Here is a 27088-nt window from a genome sequence, read left to right on the forward strand (position 1 = left end):
TCATAATTTATCAGCTCCACGAGGTCTTTCCGTAAATGATGCAATCGATCCAGAAGTGTGTTCGGTGCGGTACGCATCCTTCGATGAGGCCGTAGCCATTTTGAATCGCCTGGGGCCCGGGGCGCTGATGGCGAAGTCAGATATCGAGTCAGCGTTCCGATTGCTCCCGGTACACCCAGACGATCAGCGTCTCCTAGGATTCATGTTTCAGGGTTGTTATTACATGGATAGGTGTATGCCAATGGGGTGCTCTATATCCTGTGCTTATTTTGAGAAATTCAGTAGTTTTCTACAATGGGTCTTCACAAGGAAAACAGGTTTCCAAGATGTAATGCACTACCTTGATGATTTTCTGTTTCTTGGGGCAGCCGGGGGTCTTGAATGTGGCAGGGCCTTGGCCGAATTTTGTGTGTTAATGAAACAGTTTGGTGTGCCATTGGCGCCGGGTAAAACAGTGGGTCCTACGACTTGCCTCGAGTTTCTGGGGATCGAGTTGGACTCCATTGAGGGGTGTTTCCGTTTGCCAGCTGAGAAAGTGTTGAAGTTCAGGGCTGCGCTGCAAATGTGTATAAATGCATCTAAAGTTACGCTGCAACAATTACAGCAGGTGGTGGGACAGTTGAATTTTGCCTTGAGGGTAATACCGATGGCTCGCCCCTTTTCCCGTTCAATTGCCCAAGCGATGGTCGGCCTTAAAGAGGGCCACCATCGCACGAGACTATCGGCCGAGATCCGCCAGGACATGCGTATTTGGTTAGCATTTTTGGCGGATTTCAATGGTAGAATCGTCTGGAATGAACCAGCCATGTCTTCGGAAGAGCTGGGGCTATGGACAGATTCGGCAGGAAGCATAGGTTTTGGCGCCATTTTCGGCACGAAATGGTCGGCACAAAGATGGCCGACATGGTGGCATGAGAATGGTCTGACGAGTAATATTGCTTTCCTGGAACTGTTTCCCATCCTGGTGGCCTTAAGAACATGGCCCGATGGGTTCAAAGATCACTCTGTCATATTTTGGTCTGACAATATGACCGTGGTCGAGTGCATCAATAGTCAGGCAGCACGTTGTAAACTGATTTTAAGACTGCTTAAGGAAATTGTTTTACTGTGTATGCAATTGAACGTGCTATTCAGAGCAAAGCATGTTCCAGGGGTGATGAATCAGGCGGCTGACGCACTGTCTCGTTTTCAAATGCAGGCTTTCTCGGGTTTCCTCCCCTCAGCGGACCCAGAGCCGGCACCCTTTCCCGAAGCTCTCTGGTCTCTCGGTGCCCCGAACTTCGTCACCTCGTGGGAGAGAGTCTAGCACCAAGGACGAGGAAGGCATACGAAGGGGCGTTTCGGGCCTATTTAGCCTTTTTGGGGAGTGATAGAGAGCGACTTTGGGGTCACGAGGAGTGGGTAGTGAATTTCCTGATGTCCTTACGTAGGGCTGGGAAATCGGTGGCTACGGCCCAGAGGCATCGTGCTGCCATTTCCTTTGTTGCCAGAGCACACGCTATCCAGGACCCAACAGCGTCTTTCGTTGTACAGAAAGCGCTGCGTGGGTGGCAACGCCTGGAGGGTCGCAGAGCAGATGAGAGGCGCCCGATAGGTTTGGATAGATTGTCCCAGTTGTTGGCCACACTCCCCGCCACATGTTCATCTCAGTTTGAGGCGGTGCTGTTCCGAGCCGCTTTTACGCTAGCATTTCACGGAGCAATGCGGGTAAGCGAATTGGTTGCAAGGAACAAACTGGATGTGGCGGGGGGTCTGTGCCAAGAACACGTTCAGATACGGGGAGAAACAATGACTGTCTCCTTTGTAAAGTCCAAGACTGACCAAGATGGGATGGGTGACTGCGTCATCATACGCAGGATTCCTGGGTCCTCCATATGTCCGGTAAAGTGTTTAGAGGATTACCTAGCACGAAGGGTGGCATCATGGGGGGGGACTTTGTTAAGACACGCTGACGCCACCCCACTGACGAAATTTCAGTTTCAGCGGGTGCTTGCGATGTCAATTGCCGCTGCGGGTTTGAACCCAGGCGAATTTGGGACCCATTCCTTTCGGATAGGGGCTGCTACGGAAGCTACAGCCAGGGGTCTTAATGTTGAGCAAGTGAAACGAGTGGGGCGTTGGTCCTCTAATTGTTATAAAAGATACGTGCGGTTGCACATGTTGTGAAGCTGTAATAATGTACTCACGCTTCTTGTTTTTGTTTGGTTTTCAGTTACGCAAGCCTACGAGGCGGGGCGGACTATGCAGTCGACCCTACACCGGGCCAGCGGTCAGACATCACCGGCTGTGAAAAAGGAGGTGTGGGTCGTGGGCCACTCATACGTGAGGCGTGCCGCAGACGTATTCAAAGCAGGTGACATGATTCACGTGGCTGGGGAATACGGGTACAGGATGTCCTTCTACGGAAGGGGCGGTCTCTGTATTGACCAGTTTCAAACATTTTTCGAGGGTTTGTTAGGGCGGACAAGGTCACCGCCGTCTATAGTTATAGTGCATGTTGGGGGCAATGATTTGGTCACCATCGGTAGACGACTACTCCTGGAGGCAATGCTTTCCACTGTAAGTTGGTTGGTGAGGAGAGTTCCGGGGTGCACGATTGCATGGTCCCATTTGATTCCACGAAAGGTGTGGCGGGGGGCTATCTCTATTCCTGCTTTGAACCATTCTGTTAGAAAGCTTAACAATAAAGTGAGTAGGTTGTTCCGTTCCAGGACTTTGCATTCTATTTCTCATAGCTGTATTAATGATGACAGTATGTATTTGGGGGATGGTGTGCATTTGTCTTGGGTGGGGAATGAGTTACTCTTAGGAGACTTCTTAGCATGGTTAAAATCGTTGAAACATGACCTTTAGGTAGGAGTTTTTGTGGGGGGTCCGGATAGCCGGTCAACTATCCGGCCTGTGGCGGTAAGGTCATGATCGGTGAGCACTAATTGGAAGATCCCTATGAGTGGGCGTCACCCAACACGGATGGGAGCGCTCGGGGGAGGTGGCCTTTGGCCCCTCAACGGGGAGGCGGTCCCTTCTAAGGATGGGTCGCCGAAAGAAGAAGAAAGGCGGTCAAGGCCCCTTCCTGTGTAGGAGGGGTTACAGCCCCCTCCTGGGGAATTTCCCGGGGCCAGTGACATCTGCGACGGCAGATGCGGTAAGTTGTGTGGGGTTGGGGGGAGGTCTACGATACCTTCTAGATACCTCACACGAGTCTTCGAACGACCTTTAACTGGCGTCGAGATGATAAGTGCCCCCGTCAAGTCAAGGGAAATTGGTAGTAGTTGCACTTGAGTACGCCTCAGTGCTGTCGCCCCTCCCAAGTGGGGGGGGTATGTCTGGTTAGGGATCTTGACACCGGTTACGACCTTGCCGTTGGCCCTTAAACGTTAGGATGTACAATTTCAATATTTCAAGTAAATGTTTTGTAGGATGTTAGTTCGGCTAGGAGAACCTCTGTATTAGAGAATCTGTTAAGGTTAGCCAAACATCGCAATATGGTATGAAATTGTACATTAATGTTTAAATGTTTTTTAATTTTTTGTTTTAATAAATACGGCCGGGAGGGTCACTCCCTCCCACTTCCAAAAACTTCAAGAACTGTTTCCGGTTTCCCTTCTTTGGGGATTGTGTTGAGAGGGGGTGGCGGGTATCTCAGCCATATGGAAAGGGGCGACCACTCGGTCCCCCCGAACGTATGGCAGAGTGCCTCGATCCCCCCGGGAAGCCATTTTGGGCGGGAGGCGCGTCTCGGCTGGTATGCCCGAAGCGGCGTAGCCGGGGCGCGCTTTTTCCCGCCCTAGAGTGGGCTGGCCTAGACACTGACGCGGCCGGCCACGCCCTCGGGGCAGGCAGGGGCGGGTTTACGCCCGCCCTGAAGATGGATAAAAAGGGACGCAAGACCAGAAGACATCCTCTTGTTCCTGTGCTCTGAAGCTGCACCTCCTCGCTGCACGTGAGCTCGAGACGGAACGAAGAGCCAATTTTGACCCACCCACCAGCCCCTGAGGACAGCCAGTGGTTTTAATAAAATTGATCAATTATTCTATTTCGTTTACAGGTTGTTTTAGTGTTATGTCGATGTTGAAGGTGTAATAAAGATTGGTCTAATTTTACAAGTTTGTGATTAAAGAACTTCGGATTTAAGGTCCATCTATAAACAGGCTTTTTTCGGTCATAGTGGCCAATGTAGTTTCGTTTAGTTAGCATTTGTCGTATTTATTTTGGTCGGGCGGTAAGGTCATGATCGGTGAGCACTAATTGGAAGATCCCTATGAGTGGGCGTCACCCAACACGGATGGGAGCGCTCGGGGGAGGTGGCCTTTGGCCCCTCAACGGGGAGGCGGTCCCTTCTAAGGATGGGTCGCCGAAAGAAGAGGAAAGGCGGTCAAGGCCCCTTCCTGTGTAGGAGGGGTTACAGCCCCCTCCTGGGGAATTTCCCGGGGCCAGTGACATCTGCGACGGCAGATGCGGTAAGTTGTGTGGGGTTGGGGGGAGGTCTACGATACCTTCTAGATACCTCACACGAGTCTTCGAACGACCTTTAACTGGCGTCGAGATGATAAGTGCCCCCGTCAAGTCAAGGGAAATTGGTAGTAGTTGCACTTGAGTACGCCTCAGTGCTGTCGCCCCTCCCAAGTGGGGGGGGTATGTCTGGTTAGGGATCTTGACACCGGTTACGACCTTGCCGTTGGCCCTTAAACGTTAGGATGTACAATTTCAATATTTCAAGTAAATGTTTTGTAGGATGTTAGTTCGGCTAGGAGAACCTCTGTATTAGAGAATCTGTTAAGGTTAGCCAAACATCGCAATATGGTATGAAATTGTACATTAATGTTTAAATGTTTTTTAATTTTTTGTTTTAATAAATACGGCCGGGAGGGTCACTCCCTCCCACTTCCAAAAACTTCAAGAACTGTTTCCGGTTTCCCTTCTTTGGGGATTGTGTTGAGAGGGGGTGGCGGGTATCTCAGCCATATGTGACAGACAACGGACACTGTGGACCCTGGGAACCTGAGTGACAAATATCATTCCCAGTACTACTTGAGCAGCTTGATTTGTGTATCACTACTGGTGTCAAGCTAGAGACGACTAAGGGCCCGATTCTGATATCGGACCTACCCGAGACCGTCCGACATTGGTCAGGAACAGAATGACCTCATTTCGAAGGTTCCAGACCTGGAAGTAGGATGCGACCGAACCCTGTTCGGTCACATGCCTATTCTTTTCAATGGGAGCATGCATTCTGAATGAAATGCATGCTCTCATTGAAAAGAGCAGAGGTGCTGTTCATCCCTGCAGCCAGTGGCAGGCACCTCATGGTGCCTGCCACCGGGAGCAGGGATCAACCTTGCACCCATGGAGGACCTGCTTGGGGCCAAAACCTGTTTCCCAATGCTTTTCTGTACCGGAAAGGCTGCCACAAAAAGGTAGTGGGAAACTGCCATCGTTATCCCTCAGCCAGAAAGAGCTGACTGGGGGATTGCTTCAGGGCTTCCTGATGGCGGACGAGCCCGTCGGAAGCCATTCAGTAAACCGAATCAGATTCCCTTCTGACCGAACCCTTCGGAATGGCTCGGTCGGAAAGGGAATCCGAACAGCAGAGTACGAAGCGGGCCCTTCCTGCCCACATCAGACTCAGGCCCTAAGATGCCAACAGTGCTTCCGAGATGCTCTATAATTAGGCTACTGGTTTTAGGTTTAAAGCTATAATAACTGATAAAACCCTACTGAAAGGAAAATAGCCATCACCAGTGTAAACATATAAACTAAGTGCCATTCAAAGAAATGAAAATATGAGTGAAAGCGTCATTTTCATTTCTTCCTAATGGGGCCAATACAATATTACTTTGTTATACAAGGCCGCAGCAAGAAAGAATGGGCTAACATTATTCTGCTTGAGTTTTGTTGTTTAGGGATGTCACTAAAACATTCTCTCTTCTTCTTTCTGCTTTTTTAAGTGTTGTGGTCTTTGGTCTAAAGATGCAGTGTTCAGAAGCATGTTTTAGGTCTTATTTAGTTATTTTATAAACTGCAGATAATCGGGAAATATCAAAACCTTATTTGATATTTTGACTACATTTGATTTCACTGGTTTCATAAGAATCTTTCCCAATATGTACCATCACATTTACTCACAGGCAGAGAATAGGTGAAATCCTTTGATACATCAGCTCCCTACTCTAGCGTGTCAGTATTGATTGTAAGTGAATTGTCAAACACCCTAGGCTTTAAACTTTCAATGCTAGGTGTAGTGACAGGTATATTTTAAAATAATGTTGTCACCAAGCATCTGGTATAGTGGTGAAAACATGACAGCAGACGTTTGGTAAACATAAAACGCAGTGTCACTAGGAATGCTGCTATGCCCGGGAACTAAAATGCGAATATTTCTCATTTTGCGCTTTCTGTGGCATCAGAGAAAGAATCATACTAACTCTGTCATTTAGCCAGTAGTTCTCAATCCTAGAGGCCGTGAATGCTATATTATCCATGTGGCGACCGTTTACTGAATTTTTGCTTAGTGACGATGCCAAAGGCAAGGAGTGTGACGATCTTTGGTCACATATTGATAGTGATGTGAAAAAAGTACAGACTACCGCATGCTTAGGTTTTTACAGGAAAACATGACTGCTGTAGTGGACATAATCAAAATACTAGAGTCTGAAAACATCCTTGTTTACCAAGTGTTCAGCATAACTGGTGTAGATGTGAAACATCTCCTTGAGAGTATTCAATTAAAAAGTCCAAAAGTATATACAAAGTAAGAAATATATTTGAATATAATGATAACCATTCTTAGACAATATAAGCATATATGAGAAATAATAATGTGCTGATTTAAGTGAGCTCAACTGTCAATGTCATATTAGTTATGAATAATGTATTAGCAGTGAAAGGCCTGTTTTTCACATTGAGCTATTGTTTTGCACAAGATGCTTTTTTCTCACTTTAACATTCTTTTAGTTTGTGAATCGTCATTTGTTTATTATTAGACAACTGATAGTGAGGTTCTCATTGGGAGGAGAGTAAACAACAGGAAGTATGATTCATGGGAAGAACTGTCTGAAAAGCAAAATGTGGATGAAGTATCTTTTTAAGGACTTGTGTATGTAGCTTATTATTCAGACATGAACATTTTGAGAGTTTACCTATTCACTAGGGTTTACTGAAATTGGATATTATATTATATTATCTATTGGGTGTTATGAACGAAGGAAAACGATGTTACCATTTAGACTGTTGTGTGTTATTAGTGCATATTCCTAGAGCATGCAAAGGCTTTTCTTTTGAGCATTTCTCTTAGAGGGCTTCTCTCACTCGAATTTGCTGGAGATACATCTCTAAGTTTCACTCTTCATAGGAGGTTGCTTAGACTATTCTTGTTTTATAAGATGTCTGCTGATTCACAGCTGGGAATCTTTTCTGCCTAGATCTTTTCTTATACATAATGGGCAAAGACTTTAAGCTTATGCCTTTATTCTCTCATCAGAACTCTTTATTGGGCTTCCAAACAGACACACTATTATATTCCATTCCAATTCCATTTTAGATTAGGAAACTCCTTTATGACACATGGTTGTTCTATTAATACAATATTATCTAGCATACTTATAAATGTTGTATACTTTCTTATATTGAAATATTGATTATTGAATTATATTCACTTTTGATGCTGATGACTACAAGACAAAGGACTTGATTACAAGTTCTGAACCCTTGGTTGGCGGTCCATGGACTTCCAGACTGGAGGTTCAGCCACCGTATTACAAGTACTGTGGTTGGACCACCACTGGACCCCTGCTACCACTGAGATCCTTGATCCCATGGTGGTGGCACAGCGGTTTGAGGCAGCAATATACTGGAGGTGCCGCTGCATCACCACCGAGCATATTATGAGTTACCTCTCTGCGACCCTCTCCACAGTGGTGAGCCCCGCAATTGGAAGGATGGAGGTGAGGCAACTCAGGTGGCCCATACAGGGGCCATTGATGACACTGGGCATGGGGGCGCATGCAGAGGGCACAAGGTGGTCCACCCTGTATTTTTTCATCCCCTTTTCCAGCACTTAAAGAATGGCACAGCATTGTTTGTTTCTGTCCGTGCAGGAATGGGATGCAGTGCTCTACAGCAGTGCCTTTCTAAAGCTCTCCTATGAGCTTTAGAAAGGCACCACCGAAGGGGGTACTGCAGCACGACTGCCTACCAGGATTATACTCATAATCGGGCGGGTGGTCAGACTATGGATTTGGCGGTCTCGCAGCGGGACCTAATTCTTATTGTACAAATAAGGAAAACTTAACAATGTAAAAATAAACTCCTTTAATTCACACAGAATCTTTCTGTTGCCTGCATAAAAGTCTTTGGTGCTTTTTATTGCTTATATTGTTTGATGTAGATGATCACTCCTAAGGTATAGAAAACCCAGCTCAGTCACCTCCCCATCAACCATTAGTGGTTGAAATGTGCAGTGTTTGATACACATTATAAGATCCATGTGGAGTAGGGCCTGTCTTTATGTGCATTGCCATCTGAGCAGTTGCAACACCGGCATGGCTTTAGGTAGGCTCAAACCAAATAAAAGAAACAACACAGTGTAGGAATGTCACTCCCACTCCTGCCATCAAAGTTCCTTTTTGTCTCAACCTGGGCACTTAAAGGACATTTTTGTTAACTCTCCTTTGCATTGGGAAACTAACCCACTTCATTTCCATCAGGGTCTTATCAGGCATTTTCTTTCTTTCTCTTGTGGCCCATTTTCTCTCTCACATTTTCTGAACTTCTAATAATCGTTCTTCCTTTCTCAACAAACCTTCTCCAGGAGTCCTCCCCTTGGATCTTTTCATGTCCTGAGTATTCCCCATTTAGAGGACTCCATCACCATATGAATGTGGTTATCTTGCTATTTCTGCAGCATAATCTACGATTTCTTTACAACTAATTTCCACTTCTCCAAAGACTGGATTATTTAAATGTTCACCGTCACGCTACTAGTCGAGTAAGCAATCTGTTTATCAAGATCACAAACTGAACTGTATGTTGGCAACAACCCTTCTGATTTCCTCAGGAGTTAGTGGAATCCCATAGATTTTTAATTGGCATAACGTGGTGGATTTTCTTAAGGAGGTGAGTGGCCTAAGAAGCAAAAGTAAGGAACCTTTATAAGAAATATATCCTATGTAACAAAGGAAGTGGCCTAATTCGTGTAAACATGTGCTTGAAAAATGTATAATTGGAACCGACCTGGAGAGAAAATAGCTGCAGTCAACAACAATGAGATATTTTTAACCTCATCCGTGCAGTGCAGATTTCACCCCGGTGCTGGGCCCTAATGAAAACAGGCGTGGTCATGACGGAACGGTTCCGTCATGAGCACAGCTCGACCGATGCTCATGACGGAACCGTTCCATCATGAGCATCGAAGGGGTTAAAGCTTATAACCACGTGTCAATAGATAATTTTCTACAGCTGTATTCTGAGACGACCTATCCTTCTGTGTCTGTTCATGACACCTAGATTTTAAAATTCCTAAAAATCAACATGTTGGAAGACAACTTAAGCATTCTTCTGAACTGCACTTAAGAGTTTAAATACTCGTAGGTAGGAAGATATTTTCAAAAAGAAAAGAATTTCAAATTATCACCAAAAGGGGATGATTTGTTTGATCCTTCAAAAGGGGTATTGTTTAGAATTTGCATCTATATATATAATTTGTAAATTAATTAAAGGTATTTTTGAAGCAGAAATCTAATCCAATATTACAGTGGAACACTAAATAGAACAACAGGATACATACCCAACATTTGAGAATGAAGGTTTGTTTGCAAAAAGAAATGAGGACAATAAGTCCATCCAATTACAGAAGAGAGTAGGGAAGGATACAGTCTAGGATAGTGAAAGATCTCTCATTGCCTCTTTCAATGCCTGTCTTCTGTTCTCAACTTATGAAAGTGCATTAGCCGGAAATTCTTTTTTATTGAGCTTAATAAATATGTGGCACTCATGACACGGCGCCAGCACTGCAAGGTAGTATGCAAGTTTGAGTTTGAGTTTGAGTTTTAAAATACTTGTAAAGCGCTCAAACACCTGCGGTTTCTTGGCGCTACAACTAACAAGGTCCAGGGCTAAAAGACGGGGGAAACTGCTGGGGATTTAGTCAAAAGACTTTGTGAACAAGTAGGCCTTGAGGTGTTTACGAAATTGAGGGTACAGAGTGATGGTTCGGAGTTCCAGGGGAAGGGAGTTCCAGAATATCGGGGCAAGGGTGGCAAATTTCGAGCCTCCCCACTTCTTTGTCCGGTAGCGTGGGATAGTGAGGAGGGACTGGGAAGACGAGCGAAGTTCCCTGGTGGGTACGTAGGGGGTGATCTCTGAGGAGATGAATGCTGGTGCCAGGCCCAATCGGGCCAAGAAGGTGATGGAGGCGAGCTTGAATTGGATCCGGGCTCGCACAGGGAGCCAGTGTAGGGATTTCAAGAGGGGGGAGGAACGGTGAAATTTAGGAAGATTGAAGACCAGGCGGGCCGCCTGGTTTTGTATCTGCTGCAAACGCCGTAAGCTGTATGCAGGGATACCTGCATATAGGGCGTTGCCGTAGTCCAGGCGGGACACCACCATGGCTAAGATGATGAGTTTAAGAGCAGAGAAAGTGAAGAAACGGGACACCCTGCGTATAGTGCGCAGTGAAAGGAAAGAGGAAGATACCACAGAGCTGACCTGGGAGTGAAGGGTGAGTTGAGAATTGAGTTTTATGCCGAGGGTTTTGACAGAGGTAGTGGGTTCAGGAGAGAGGCCAAGAGAAGGGGGCCAGAAGAGAGAGGACCAGGGGCTGGATGAACCACCCGTCAACACCAGCTCGGTCTTATCGGGGTTGAGTTTAAGATGGTTGTGGTTCATCCAGTCCCAGATATGGAGCATGACAGATTGGAAATTAAGGACAGAAGAGGGAGAAGAGGAGAGGTTAAAGACAAGCTGGAGGTCACCTGCATAATTAAATACGGCGACCTCCATTTGTTGAAGAGAAAAGATAAGAGGGGCGACATAGAGATTGAACAAGAGGGGGGAAAGAGAGGAGCCTTGGGGGACCCCGCACTGGACTTTCCGGACGTCCGCTGTAAAATCACCCAGGTGGACGGCCTGGGTGCGGTCACTCAGGAAGGAGGATAGCCAGACTAGAGCAGTACCCCCGATCCCCGCCGCCCTGGCACGGGAAAGCAAGATGGTATGATCCACCGTGTCAAAGGCGGCTGAGAGATCGAGGAGCACTAAGGCTTGGCGCTGGTTGGTATCCATACCCTCCCTGAGGTTGTCTAAGACCGAGATGACAACGGACTACGTGGAGTGTGCGGGGCGGAAGCCGGCCTGGCGGGGAGCGAGAGCTCCATGAGTCTCTACAAAGGAGCTCAGAGCGCAGGTGACATGGCGTTACAATTTACACAATGACTGAGAAAGTATGTAATTCATTTAGCAGTGTTGAATACACAAATTCACCAACACTATTATTCATGTGTATAATCAATGAAAAATTCAGGATGTCATTACTTTGTCTGTTAAACAAAGAGGGCATATGGCCAACACTCAACCCTACAAGCCCTGACGGACCTGCTGGATAATTACGGATGTATATTAGGCCTGAAGGCGAACTGGGGTAAATCACTACTATTCCCAATGAAACCCCTGATCCCAGAGCAAAGGACAAGCTTTCCAACAGTCCCACTCACCTGGTCCTACGACTCTTTTGAATACCTTGGGGTACAAGTATACCACTCAGAAGTGGACCTAATCAATGGCAATCTGGGCAAAGTGATTGCTAGTGCCCACGCTTCACTAACATCCTGGACGGGGTTGCCCTGTCCCCCATGGGTCGCATAGCCATATCTAAAAGGCTCTTACTTCCCAGACTCTTGTATGGCTTTGCTGGGCTCCCCTTCCAACTCCCAAGCAAAATGTTCTGTAACCTGAAGTTGCTCCTCACATCACTGATCTGGGGCAATTCCAGAGTCAGAACCGCCCTCTAAAAATTGATCTTCCCATAGCAGAAGGTGGCATGGGCGCTCCTAATTACGAACATTAGTATGCAACTGCGCAATATCAATGGACAATGCACTGGCTGGCAGGGTGCAATCTAGTCTAACTGAACCCGTGGGCGTCAGGCCTACGGTAACCTGAAGTACTAGAATGGCTGTTTGGATCAAAGTCAACGAAATTGAAAGCCCAGGGAAATATCCTAATGTCCGGGGCCCGCACCTGCTGGTCAAAATATGTGCTAAGAAGGCACACATCCCCACCCTATGCCCCAAACCTTATCCTAGAGGTACTCACTGGCCGTATACCAGTTTTAGGCGATCAGAAATAGCAGACTAGACCGCAACTGGCTTAACCACCTGGGCCAACTTATTTGTAGATCAGTGTCTATCTGATTTCGATACGCTGATGGAGGACTACAGAATATCTCCTGCCTCCTTCCTAATGTACGTGGCACTTATGAAGCAGATTTCCCTGACATGAGAGAATACACAAAACAAATCCAAAACATCTAACACACTGCAGGTATTATTGACACACGGTATGGGCACGTAGGCAATATCCACACAATACAACTCCCTAAACCTGAATGCAATGCTCCTACTGGTACCATTCATGGAGTATTAGGATGCAGCGTTGGCAACCATGCTTACCAATAAACAATGGTTGCAATGCATAGGGGTCCCTCAAATAAGATTCATCAATGCTAGAATAAAATACACACAATTTAATTATCTTCACCACACATACCTAACCCCACACAGGCTGGCGTATATGTACGAGATAGCAACCGACATATGCCCCAGATGCCAGAATTCAGAAGCCACATTCATTCTTATGGTCTGGACATGACCCCAGCTAACGGCATTCTGGAGAGACGTGGCCGTGTCATTATCTGAGGCAACGCACACAACAGTCGCGACCCAAGGACCCCATTTTATATTAGGCATACGAACATCAACAAATTCCTTGACTTGGCACTCAGCCTTGTCAAGCACAGATTAGCCATAGCATGGAAGTCCGCAGCTGCGCCCAGTATACGTATGTGGCTCACTGATCTCCGCAGGGCAATAGTGGCAGAACAGGAGCTGACCTAAGTTCGTAGCGTCAAAACTGAATGTCACTTCCCTCACCCCATAACAAGATCGGGATTGTACTGCCCCTGAGGGAAACATGCATCACTAACATATTCTCATATTTTAGGATGGCACTGACCCACCCTGACCCCTACTTATGTGCTCTAATCTCATTATTACCAGCAGATTCCCTCAATCCGCACTAAATACCAGGCCCTGGACAAAAAAAAACCGACACAGACCTAAAACTGGCACACTCCACCCCTTGCAGAGAACTGAACCGCCCTAAACATCCCAACACTTAGCAAGCACCAAGGCAGAGGAGCGGCCTGAGGCGCGCCCAAACATAGTTCATATCAAACACAATCAACATGATGTAAGATAGTAATTGAAATGTTTATTATATGTTAATGGAATGCTACATAACCGCAAGATCCCGACTCGGCATTATTAGCAGAGCAATGGGTTACTAATATGTATCCTCTTTTTATGTTTTCTCCTTCTTTTCTCTGAAACTGAATGTTGGATAACATGTTCAATTTTTACTGTCAAGAAACGGTGTTAATAACAATGAAAATTAATAAACCACATTTAAAAATAAAAATAAAGAGGGAATATTTAGTATGATAGAATGCAAGTCCACTTGCCATACTCTTTTCCAACTTTCAGTGTTTTACCATCAGTTTTATAATCTGAGAAATGTTAGGCCCAGCAGTATGAAATACTGCGGAAATTAACAGATAATATCTACTTATTTTCTTCAAAGAACAAGCTCTAAAAGAACCAGACCAGTAAATCTAAAAAATGTGTACATTATGTAATAACTTGATGTTAACTCTGCAGATTATTAATGCGAATGGGTGACCTCCAATTACACATTGGTGTGAAATTTGCACCAGCACAGTGGATATTAAGGAAAGGGCTATGCTAGAGTCGAAGCAATCCAGAGGGTGGGCGGCAAAAAGTAGACACATATGCGTACTGTGCCCTGGAGTACATGTGTAACACAGCTCTACAATTATCACGTGTAACAGGGATGGTACTTTCCTTTCTATTCAGGCATGCAGAAGAGTCTGCAGTATGGACACCCTTAATGAAGGTGCACACCAGCACAGACTGGTACCATGGACCACGTTTCAGAATACATAGGGAAGATAATACTTCTTGGAGATTAGTAATGCTATCAAGTCTCTAATGAATGAGAAGAATGGGTCGGACTCACTATCAGGAGAAGAATGTATCTGCATAAGATGTTTCCCAATTTGATGAAGTCCCAAAATTAACATAGTATGCATTTCGCTTTCGGATCACATGCCCATTATCTTTTAGGATATGATCCGTTCAGAATCAAGAAGGAACTCAAATGCACACATTAATTAAACTGCAGTTCACCACAAATGGCACCCAGAATGCAGGATCAGTGCTATCCAATTTGAATGATTGCCTAGGGATAGGTGAATCCTACCGATTAAACTTTTAAGAAACCATGCAAACCTGCAGACCTGTGACATAGAAACTGAAGAAAGACTAGCGTGGTTCTGAATTTCAATTTGAGCCCTGAACTATGCCGACCACTGGCTAGGAATCTATCCAACTTGAGAAAGTTTCCTAAAAGAAATCAGTGCAGCCGTATTTTCAGGACTATCCAATTCCATAGCATGTTGTAATGAAGTCTTATTCACAAAAAAAACATATAACTACTTCATGACACAGGCGTGTGTGTGGAGCAGGTAAGGCTTCTCCTCATTTCTTTCACATACTCCCATTCACAGCACTGCTATTTCTGGATATGTGTGCCAATGAAGGAGCAGTAGTGGTATTTTTGTTAGTTATATTGGGTTTAGGACACAATTAAATAGTCACCTAATAATGATTACCTGATATCTGAATGTAAATGTTATTACTCACTTCCGACGGATTTCCATATCTAAACACATGGAGATCCTACACACTGAGGGCCTCATTTCGATGTTGGTAGGAAAGTCTCCGACCTCTGGTCGGGGCTTTGCGACCGATATGGAAAGTTTACACTCCGACCGCTGAATTACAATGTCGGCGGTCGGAGTGTAAACCAGCCAGGGAAACCGACTAAGTTCCGACAGGCTCAAGGAGCCCATCGGCCAGTCGGAAACCACTCATAATCCCTTAAGGACAGCGTTTCCTCCGTCGGGATTATGATGTCGGTTTCCGATAACTTTTCCATGTCACCCTTTCTGACATGGAAAGGCTGTCGTAAAGCAACTTTGGGGGTCTCTAGCAGGGCCCCCATCCCTCTGCGGTCTACAGTTGTGGCCCTGGGGGGCAACTATTATGCCCCTGTGAAAATCCATGGACCACGTGACAGGCACCATGAGGTGATTGACAAAAAGGGACTCGGTTGTTCCTGAGGGAAGAGTAAAAAGTAAAAAGTATCCGGATCCCGGTAGCGATGGGTAGGCGCAAGAGCTCTGACCAAGGCTCTGAGAACCATTAAACCCCTATTGGCTCTCTCCCTTGATGTCACACCTACCGGGTACTGTTGACACCTGTACTCCTTGACCTGTAGGCAGGAGCGGTTACAATCAGGTAGTACAACAGTAATAGTAAATTTGATGTTTATAGGTTGACACTTTTAGGTCTTTCCTTGTGATAGATGTATATAAGGTCCTGAAGAATCGCAGCATAATTGCAGAAGCGAGAAACATGTTGACCCCACTGAACGCTGTGTAGTCCTAGATCGTGATACAGAACCTAACTTCTGGCGATCATAGGCCACCCACTGGTTTTATTTATAGTACGGGAACCACCAGAATAAATTGCTCTCCGGTATCCCTTGCTATATTTTAACTCACCCACCTACACTATTCACTTCTTACTTGGCCCCTCACTTGCACTTCACCCACAGGCTGTTGGAAAAAAGATCTCCGATAAAGAGCCCCTCCCAGAGGTGAGCCCGTTGGACATTGCACCGCCTGTCCAACGAGGAGCAACGGCCAATGATGAAGCATGACACTTGCAAGAGTGTGTGAGGCCATTCATTCCAACTAATGGGATGCCCAAGGTAGCACTCCACTGAGCATCACCCACCTACCAATCTTCTTCCCTCCTTGACCTTTTTTACTTTTTACTTTTTACTCTTCCCTCAGGAACAACTGAGTCCCTTTTTGTCAATCATTGCTACTTGGGGCTCTGACTCAGGTTGGACCTTCCATTCTTCTTCTCTCTTGGAATGGTAAATTGAGCCTAAGGATCAACACTTGATCCAATTCTGCTACCCCTTCTTTGTTACACAGGCACCATGAGGTGCCTGCCACATGGTGCAGGGATTTACACAATGTCCCATTTCTCTGTGGGAGCTTGTGCTGTGGACGGTTTCCGACTGCCACACACACTCCTATAGAGAAATGGGAGTTTGCGACCACACCATGTGCGGTCGCATCGTAATGAGGTGTGCGGAACCGTGTAGGTCGGAGGCAACTCCGACCGACATCGTAATGAGCCCCATAGTTAACTTTTAGGATGAAAACTAAGTTAATGGCTTGCATTGTCTAAGTTTTTGCAAGGTGGGATTCTCGAGAGAGGCGTGGTAGCTTATTTTGCTATAGTGGTGCAGGCACAATTGGAGAACATGCCCTAGCTGTCAGTTCTTAGTGATTTGCACCTGTAAAAAGAGAAGTTCATGTCTGTTGATTTGATTTGATGGTGGGTGCAGTGAGGAGAAGTGTCTGACTCCCCACCCACGTATGGAAACAAATGAACATGAATCCAAACAAGCTTTATTATATGGCATGAATGAAGCAGAATCAGACTGGCACAGGAAATAGACCCGGGCACCAAAATAAAAGTGCCCCATCAGCAAATCAAGTAGCCAAAAGAGTGGTCCACATTCTGCAAAGCAGGGTTTTAAACTTGTAAAGACACACAGTGAAGGTGTTTTGCATTGTATGAGAGACTGCATGGGCGTGTGCTTGTTGCAGGCACTGTTTGAAATAATAACAGGGCAATGAACAGTAAACACATGCCCACCAGACCATAAAACAGCCACAAACACCCGAAAACTAGTCTACACACTAACCTGTGAGACCAGCCCTTCCGGCACTTCCAGATTGCCCTATGTGCCAGTCTGCCCCTGGAAAGAAGCAATAGACAGACAAAATGGCCACAATGCCTGAATAATTTTGAAGAGTGTCCCGCTGCCCTCTTGTTAGAATGATGCAAAAACAGAGCATTTATGCCACTGAGCATTCACTAATTTAGCATCGTGAGCCACAGAATAAAAGGAAATCAAAAAATGTACCAAGGTTACCAAAACGAGGACAGAAGGACATCCCAACAACAAATTTACCATGCTTCATATTCAGTATTAATAACACTATCAAAAGTATTGGGAAGCCAACTAAATAATTAGTTGCATTAGAACAATAGAACACGCTGTAGACATGATTACATGTCAGGCAGAAAAAATGAGCGCATGCTTACTTACATGCGTTAATTTTGCACCTCCCAATTATTAGCAATTAGGTTTCCCACAACCAGATGTATGGGGTGTGGAAGAACCAGCCTCAATTTTTCGGGCACGAAAAAACACGTGGGACTTTGTTGAAGCTACAGCCATGTTTCACGCCACCTTTGTCGAATGAGGAAAGCATAAGCTTTAAAAAAAAATGCGTCCTCTTTCCTCCCTTTCTGCCTACCAACGTCTCCCAACTACAGGCAGCGGCCATGTATACATTTACCACCCGGTAAGCACAGGTTGTTAATGTATAAGAGTAAATTGCATGGAATGGAGAATTCTACGTGGCTTTATTGGCAGAAAAATCAGCCTCACATTTTAATGCAGAATTCCACGTAATTTTACTTGTCATTGCTCAGTTGTGGAATAATTTTACTTCACTGAAATGACTAAATTCCATTCAATTTTTCCATGCGTTAAAATGGCCGGAATACAGTGCACTCGTAATTAGGGCCTACGTGTTTCTTAACTTTTTTTTTCTTTTACTGTTTCACCTACTCGAGTGTATATTATTGCTCATGCTGCACAAGTACTACAAATACGATTTTTAAAAATGTATTTCCGAACAAACCTATTTCACATTTAGGGGGTTTATTAAATAATGAGGGTGGCGAATCAAAGGGCTATCCAAAACTAAAAAAAACACAATCAAAGGGCATCTTTCATCAAACACAAACACAATACATCCATTCAGCTGCCCTGCTTCCCCAAGCCTGATTAAGGGAAATGGTTTATACACAGGAGCAAACCATTTAAAGGGCATGCTTCCTGTTCTAAATAATGTCTATTGTGAAACAGTGCACCCGCTTAACAGGGTTTCATCATGAAGGAGCATGACTATCCCAGCCAGAATGACGCTGTTGTTTCAGTAAAAACTCTCAAACTTCCATATTTAGAAGTGCTATTTTGAATGCAATCTTTTCTTGAATCTTAGTAGGCAGAAATACCTGTATGAATAAGAATGACACTATAAGAGCGAAGCCATAAAGTTATGAGACCCAATCTGAGATAACCACCAGGAATGTTTGCCTTTTATAAGACTTATAAGTAAATAAACAAATAAGTGTGCAAAATAATGCACAGTAGGTTCACCATTGGAATAAATCTAAATCATATATTATATTATTACACAGTCAGGGACAGCAAAACTGTGCAGTATTGTTAGATCTGGGTTTCCTTTAAAAAAAAGTGTTTTTGGGGTTGCTTATAACTTTTCCACAGTTTGTCAAATTTGCAGAAACATTCAGAGTAAATAACTTGAGTTACAACATTTCAGTGTGTCTAGTTTTGAGGAGATCAAGTAGGACACTTTTTGCTCCAATGCAGCAATAACCTAGGAGCAGCCGCGGCCGGTAGTGGGAGTACCTGCCGGATGGTGACGTGTGGAGGGGGAGGGGCAGGGTGGGGGGTAGGAATGTATGGATTACGGACCTTAACAGGTAAGTAAACATGTAAATAAATGAAACGAATTTTGTTGCGCGCACTGCATCGCATTTGGTGATGCAGTGCACGCAACAAAATTTATTTATATGTTTACTTACCTGTTAAGATCCGTAATCCATTACTACCCCCCACCCTGCTCCTCCACCTCCTCACATCACCGCCCGGCAGGTACTCCCACTACCGCCCGTGGCTGCCTAGGAGTGGAACTGTAGCAAACTCGAACTTTAGTCATATAAGTATCTTTGGTTGGTTTTATGTAAATCTGTTCAGTAGTTTTTGAGAAACTTGGGTTACAAAAAGGAGTTGGGTAGGCTTCAAAGTTTTCAAGTTTTTGCTTTCTGGACTGTTAATTTGTAGTTCCTTTGAAGATCTGGAATCTCAAATTCTCTGAGGAAATTAGACTTGAAAAAGAGGGAGCATTTTCCCCTTTTTGCAATGGGGAAAACCCATATCCTGGAATGTAGGATCCTAGTGATCCGAGTGATCAACTGACTGGCAGCAGCAATCTCTAGCCATCCTAGACTTACTACAGTAATAGGCTGCTCAAGAGAAATGCTAAAATGCAGCTAGCACCAATAAAGGTAACCCTCAATACTGCTGCACAACTGATTTGTGAAGTGAGACGGTTCACTAACCATGGCTCCTGTTCTCATCATTCTCAGTTGGCTCCTGAATTAAGTTAGAAACTTAATTCAGTTACCTGCATTGCACACAAAACACTGCAGTGTGTTACTTCGAAATGACTGAGTCAACAACTCACTCTATCTGGGGATAGCCATGCTCTTTATTGTGGTGAATCCTTACTTCTTGGCCACCCAGGATCAAGAAACAAAAAAAAAAACATCTCCTGATCCTTCTCTGGATGTGCACCCATAATATGGAACTGAAAACCTCCAGGGATACCCTGTCTGGACTCTATATGTCTAACCCTTGCTTGACATGGCTGTAGGCTAAGCACAGCAGGAATTGGACCTTACAGAGGGATATGAAGCACATCCTCTAAACAAATTCACTAAAAAAAACGTTTTTAATGTAATGTTTTTCCTGCTCATATGTTACAAAAATCTTAGCAACGCCCTTTAAAAAAAGGGAGTTAAAATAAAGTTTTGTTTATTAAACAAAACTAAAAAACCTCTGAAATTGGGCAGATGACGCGAGCTGAGGATATCATAAGTCGCATGCCTGCCATGCAAAGCTTAACTGACAGTCAAATGCAATGCTGATGACCATACAATATACATATCAATAAATAGCAGGACTTACCAACACAACACCGTTCAATTACAGGACATATTCACAGAAGGAAAGAGCACTATACCTACAGTGACATCAGTAGCATTAACCCTAAATTATTATGCAATGTCATAAGGGATGTCAGTGGTATCATTTGAGAATTCCTCTGCCCCATTATGGGTGAAGTGAGTGATGAGCTGACTTGGTAAGCAGACCTTCTGCATGTGTTAATGTATCATTTGTTTCACTGTTTGTGATCCCAACCCCTCACCCCACCCGCTACCACATTCCTAGTAACCACTAAGCTCCGTCTTGCGATGCGTTGGGCAGAGGCCTATGATCAACCTTTATGACATGGTGTTGGCAAAAGCATCAACAAGTTGTACTTGGGGATCTTTTAATCCTGTAATTTTGTGCAGAGGTCCAGCAACAGGCTGGCTTGCATTGTAGCAGGAAATCAATGCTTAAAGAGCTCCTGCATTGTCTAGTGTGTGGGATCAAACACCACTTTCTCCAGAGAAAAATCACTATCTGTTCCCCTTCACTATCAATACTTACTCCCCTTTTTATGGAGCAATACACCTAGCATTGCTAAAAACACATTTGTAACTCTTTAAATTACGCTCTATCCTGATGCACACAAGTCTACAAACCAGCAACCTCTCTTATCACTTGTTTACTGTCTCCCTGCCTTTGACTATATGCTCTGCTCTATTGCCTTTGGCGAGGTGTGTATACTGCACACATACCACATACATGCATCTCTAAAGGCACTGTCTGCCGAACCCTAAACCTGGACGAAGGTATCACAATAATACCCAACACATTATGGTGACCCTGGCATATTCGTTTCTATTTTTTGCAGATCATGGGTATTCTTCACATGCTTTTGGCTGCCAGTGGCTTAGTGATAGCCCGGGTTCAATACTGGCTTTCACTGACATAGTGGGTACATACATAATTGTCACTTTCCATGGCATTATGGTGGTATAATGGTGCCATCCTCAGCATATTATGAGCATTCTCTGGAATAATCATAGCCACACGTGAAATAATGTGGGCATGCTTGGCCTAATTGTATCTATCTGTGGCAGTATGGTGGCTGTAGAACAGTGATGCCCAACGTTTACTTACTGTTGGAATTCTTTATATAATGGTAGTCATCCATGGAACACAATGTGGCCTTGGCATTGTGGTTTACATCTCTGTTATACCTTTGACTATCTCCTACTATAACAGAACCACCCCTTAATATACTTCTGGCTATCACTGTCATAGTTGCGGCCCTGGGAAAACGGTGCCGATATCCTCAACATACTATAAGCATTCCTCATATAATTGTGGCTGTCCCTACATTGAAATATTGTGAGCATTCATGGCATTATTCTACATCCCACTGTCATTTTGGTGGTGCAGACTGGCAAAATGTTTTCTATCCTAGGTGAATTGTAGCCATTGTTAACAAAATTGTGGCTACCCACCCCATATTTGTTGACCCCAGCATAATGGTGCCACATCATTACTAGGAGTGGGTGGAATACTTCATTCCATGTGTGGGATTGGCTGAATTTGTCGACTCTGAGTTACTCTTGAATCGCAGAGTTCCACCAAATTCCGCTAAATGCCTCTTGGTGGAATTGTTTCCCTGCAAGACTCCAAAAATGTGAGAGAGATTTAGCGTACCCTACTGCGATTTTCTAACTAGGGCAGTTGTGAGTGATGACGGTCAGAGGGCAGCTCCTTGAGTAGATTTGCTGCCGCTCGAATAGACTTTCTACATGAGCGGCCACAAAATAAACTCAAATGGCTGTGCACTCTTGCGCACCGCATGGTGCAGCTTGCTCTGATTTTGTTTAGCACTGCTGTTGCTACTGGAGCTTAATTACAGCACATGTGGTCGGGGTCTTTATTAGCTTGTAAGATCTATCTACCTCAGGGGTCTATACCCTGAGCTTTTAAGTTTTGCATAGCTTTTGATTTTTACTCATGGCTACTTCCGAATAGATTCTCAGTCATAAAACCTAGAGATGCTACATCAAAAAACACACTGAACATGTGTGACATTTTTCACACATTTGTTTTCAGTGCCTGGAGTACCTGTCACTCTTTATACAAATTCTGAGAAAACTGTACTGAAAAATGCATTGCTGGGGTCACCATTAATCGAATGTGCTCTTAGGGAGGATGAAGAATCAACACTTCAATGAGGATTTTGGATTGCCGAGAACACTATGAATATATTGTAACTATTTGTAAGTGACCTGACAAAATCCTGGATATTCCTCCGATTCATGTGGAAACTTTTCTATAAAATGTACACATGGTAGCATTGACATTTTCTGGGGTTAAACTCCTTTCCTATGAACTCATGTATTGGAAGACGGTATTTCTCACTTGGCTCAATTTAAGATGGGTATTCACATCCAACAACTTTCAAAGTTGACCAGCCGCCACTGCTCAGATTCTTCAGTAGGAAGATTATTGTGAAAGCACTACTCATTTCTTGTTATCGCAGCATTGAGTATTCTTTCTTCCTAAACTTTAGTTCCTGAAGCACAAATAAGCATTTACACAGCAACCAATATCAACTTCACATTTCATGGTGATTCATTGAAGATATGAATGTTGTGGTGTGCAAAGCTTGAACCAAGACACCATACTCTATAAACTCAGAGGTATAGCCTGCTTTGTGATGGTTACTTATAAATTCTCCCATACCCAAAGTGAACAAAATTCTTAGCTATGTGGAGTAAGATTCTTTGAAATTAGTAGGCATTCTACTTTCAGCTTCAATTGACTAAGCGTCACTTCCACACACATCATGCTTCACATTTGGTAACCCTAGCAGAAAGGTCAAATAGTAGGCAACGAACAAATCTGACCAATTGCTCATGCAATACAAAATGCTGTTCAAAAACCTACTCACTGAGGATGTCAATGTTACCTTTCCCATCTTCATCCACACAACTGCAGAAAGCTCCATACATGTACACCTATTTCATTAGGAAATGTGGGAGGAATGGGAGAGTGCCTGGAAAACAGGGACCACTTGCTACTAAATGGAAGGTGTTTTTTTTTTTTGGGGGGGGAGGGGACTGTAGGGAGGGTCATGCACTCACCTGCAAAAGAGTAAACTAATTGCCAAACTGCACTTCTATAATGGTTAGAGCCAAACATAACGAAAAACAGTCATAAATATGCTCTGGCTCAGACCTGGATTAAGCCCAGTTGACACATGGTCAATACTGAACACTTGGCCTTAAAATAGAACCCCGTGGGAAATAACTTTCAATTGAATAAATGTATTTTACATTTTAAACATACATATATATTTAATTTAATGTTTAAACAATTATATATATATATATATATATATATATATATATATATATATATATATATATATATATACATATATATATACATATATATATATATATATATATATAAATAATATTATATTGCATAATATATTTGAACAACTTTTACATATAAAACTTCATGTAAATATTTAAAATATGCTTAACTTATTTGGAATTAATTATATAAATAACTTTTAGCAATTGTTAATACATACTAATAAAATATAAAGCTTTTACTTTAGGGAAATTATTTGTAATAAATATTTCAATAAATTATTTTAACTCAATGTATTTTAAGTCAATTTAATATTTGATTCAAAACTAAGTGATAGTGCAGTAGTTCATTTATTTATTTAAAAAAATATATGTTAATTCACATTAAGATTTATCGTAAATATACCTTTACTATTTTACTACTACTATAATTTTATAAACTTTTTCATTTTTCCCATACTTTACCATAGGGAGATCTATTCCCCCAAGGCAAAGAACTCTGCCTACATGTGAAAAGTTAGTAGCAGTAACCTTACGCAAGTAAATTCGGCTCCAGTGGCTGTATTAAGGTTTGGAGACATGTAAATCTACACTTTGTGCTAACTTTAACCTCGAAATGGTGACTATCCAAAAGTAGTAAAGTTACTGTGACTTGCTAAAAGTAGGAAAGTTACTATAAAGTGTAAGAGTACATTTACACAGGTACCTTTACTGAGGTTCATGCTGCGATTATAAATTGCTTCATACAAAAAACAAAATACTAAAAATAAAAAAAACAAAGTAGCTTACCCTGTACATCGATCCCTCACCCATAAGAGCAGAGCTTTTTTTGCAGACATCTTCCATTTCGACTTTATATTTTCCTTCTGCTTCGCTGCTGGACTTGCAGTTGGTGATGCATCAAGGTTGCTGACACTCTCAGGCATTTGCTGACTGTAAGAAGCCTCAAGACTTGAGGCCAGCTTTTGAATCTACGAAAAGAGAAAATGCATGACCATGAGTGGGGCATAGGGTGTGCACTGTTCCATGTCCCTATTGACAATCAGATTCACAGCTCAGACCAGCTCTCTTGACAAGAGACCACTTAATTCTGATGCGGCTGATATCATCATGGACGCCGTGCTCTTTGTGGGGACTTCATACCGGAGACTACATTACACCAGGTCCGGTGTTCTCAGCCCAGAGGAAGAGTGAAGGAGGAGGAAATGCCCACGTCATGCTATATATCGCTTAAAGCATCACCACTGTGCGGGAGTGTGCCTCGGCAAAGCCAGGCCAAGGGCCTTCATTACCCGGAGGTGGCTGGGCTGGGCTACTTCTCTTAGTTTTTGTCTCCTGGGCATATGTATTTTGCACAGTGATTACAAGTAAGCCAACTTGGTTTTAACCATTTTTTAGTGATACAATGGTCCCTAGGAGGACTCCTTAGACTATGAGCTTGTTCCACTTAATTGTATGGGCTTTGTCCCTCCTATAGTCATCATGGAACCCTGACCCCTCTGTGTTGAGTCGACGTGCGTAAAGCCAAGTCTACTGTATAAAAGATTGACTTTTGCTTGATTTTACATTAATGTATTATTTAGCACTAGCTGCTAAAAAATGAGTTTATTTTCAAGTTTATTTTGCTTTTAAAGAACATTTGATAACCGAGCACTGGTAGCCCTACATTTGCTGAGGCAGCTGTTTTTATTATGTTGGATTCAATTAGTACCAAGATGAGTAAGGTGGTCTTTGGTTCTGGAGATATTTATATAACTGTGATTTTCTCATGCACATGTCACATTCAAGTAAAAAGCCTAAGGAACCATTATATCTTCACAGCTATTAAACAAGACCTGTTTAAGAAGGTAAACCTTTGTTGGTAGCCCCATTCCTATCCGGTTCTGTGACCATGGTTAACCACAAGGCATCAGAAGCACCACTGGGCAGGTGGAAAACTTCCAAAGTAAGAAAGAGTGCAGGGGATAATTGCACTTTGGCAGAAATAGACAATCTTATTGTTGAGGTAGAGACTATGCCGCGGGATAAAACCAAAATCATGATGATCAAAAGATTTTATAAGAAACGTACTCCAAAACAGCAGTATATTCCAAGTCATTCATCCGCCCCTAGTTCATCGTCTATGGGGCAATTGGCAGGACCATCAACCACTGGCATTCAGAGACACTTAGGGGGTCATTAGGATGACGGGCGGACTTAGTCCGCCCGCCATCCTTTCGGATTATGGGACCGCCCGCCATAAGGGCGGGGGTCCCATGGGGAGGTATTAGGATGCGCCCGCCACAGTGGCGGGCGCATACTGCATTTTTAACATTGTGGCGGGCGGTGCTCTCAACACCGCCCTCCACAATGCTAAAAATGCATGTGATGCATTTGCATACACAAAGCGGCAGGCACCGCGCGGTGCCTGCCGCATTGTGTATGCAAATGCAGGTGGGTACCACAGGTACCCCCCATGTGCACCCCCCCTCACCTTCACCATGGGGACCCCCAAAGTGAAGACCGCCTGCCTTTGCCGCCATGGAAAGGCATTCCCCAAAGCCCATACTAATATGGCTGGTGGTGTATGATAGACATCGCCACCATATTAAACCTTTTCTGTCCCGGTCGCAAGGGGACCGGGCGGAAAATCAGTGGACAGTCTTTCCGTCCACCGCGGTCCCCCCCCCGCCAGAGTAATATGGCGGGGGGAAATGGGTGGTGGTGGGTGGCGGGCGGAGAAGGATGTCGGGCGGATCGCCACCGCCATGCGATCCACCCGACATCCTAATGGGCTCCATAGTGTCCTCTATCACTCAAATGACTGTTGCCCCTTCGAGTGAAAAGCTGACATCGGACAGTCAAATACTAACCGAAGTGGTGGAAATACATCGCTCGGTCCCTTGTACTAATAGATTCTCTTCCCTGGCCTCTTTCGAACATATAGAGCTAGACCTTTGGAAATCATCCGACTAATAACATTCAGACACACCAATCTGTGAGGGAACTCACTACCAGAATTGAGCTACTGGCAGATGAGATTAGAGAACTGAAAGGTCTGGTGAGAACACTGATGCTGAGTTTCCAAGCCCAGAGAGTAGGACCTGGTGTTAATCCCCTCCCTAGCCAAATTGCAACTACTGAACAATAAAAGAAAGTTGTTGATTTGGCCCAGCCCCAGAGTGCCCCAATTAGGGGCCTGAGACATATGCCTAGGTGCGCAGCTACGGGACACTATTTTAACAGTGTGCAGGGGTTGGGTACAAGAGTTTCTGGGTTAGCAGGGGGAACAGACTAGAGGCTAGTGGTACCGAGAGAACAAGATGCCATTATAAAATAAAACAACACCCTACTTTTGGTACACCATGGCCCTGTTACAGCTCCTCTCTTAAGGGTTTATCTAAAGACTCACACCCAGAGTTCTTTCCCAACAGATCACATTGCTATATAGATCCACTCCACCGATCAAGTGCTCAAGCTAATTATTTCACCTCCCA

At 44.1% G+C, this 27088-nt stretch overlaps 1 protein-coding gene across 1 annotated transcript in view; it reads right to left on the reverse strand.

The window, feature by feature from the left end:
- SYNE2 (spectrin repeat containing nuclear envelope protein 2) overlaps positions 1-27088 on the reverse strand; it is a 1750628-nt gene that overhangs the window by 1560465 nt on the left and 163075 nt on the right. Inside the window, exon 7 of the mRNA XM_086937933.1 lies at positions 24402-24583. Within this exon, the coding sequence (XP_086794059.1) occupies positions 24402-24583 (182 nt within the window). The remainder of the gene's footprint in view (positions 1-24401; positions 24584-27088) is intronic.

Source organism: Lissotriton vulgaris, chromosome 9 (assembly GCF_964263255.1).
Source record: "Lissotriton vulgaris chromosome 9, aLisVul1.2, whole genome shotgun sequence".
In the NCBI taxonomy this organism is placed as follows: Eukaryota; Metazoa; Chordata; class Amphibia; order Caudata; family Salamandridae; genus Lissotriton; species Lissotriton vulgaris.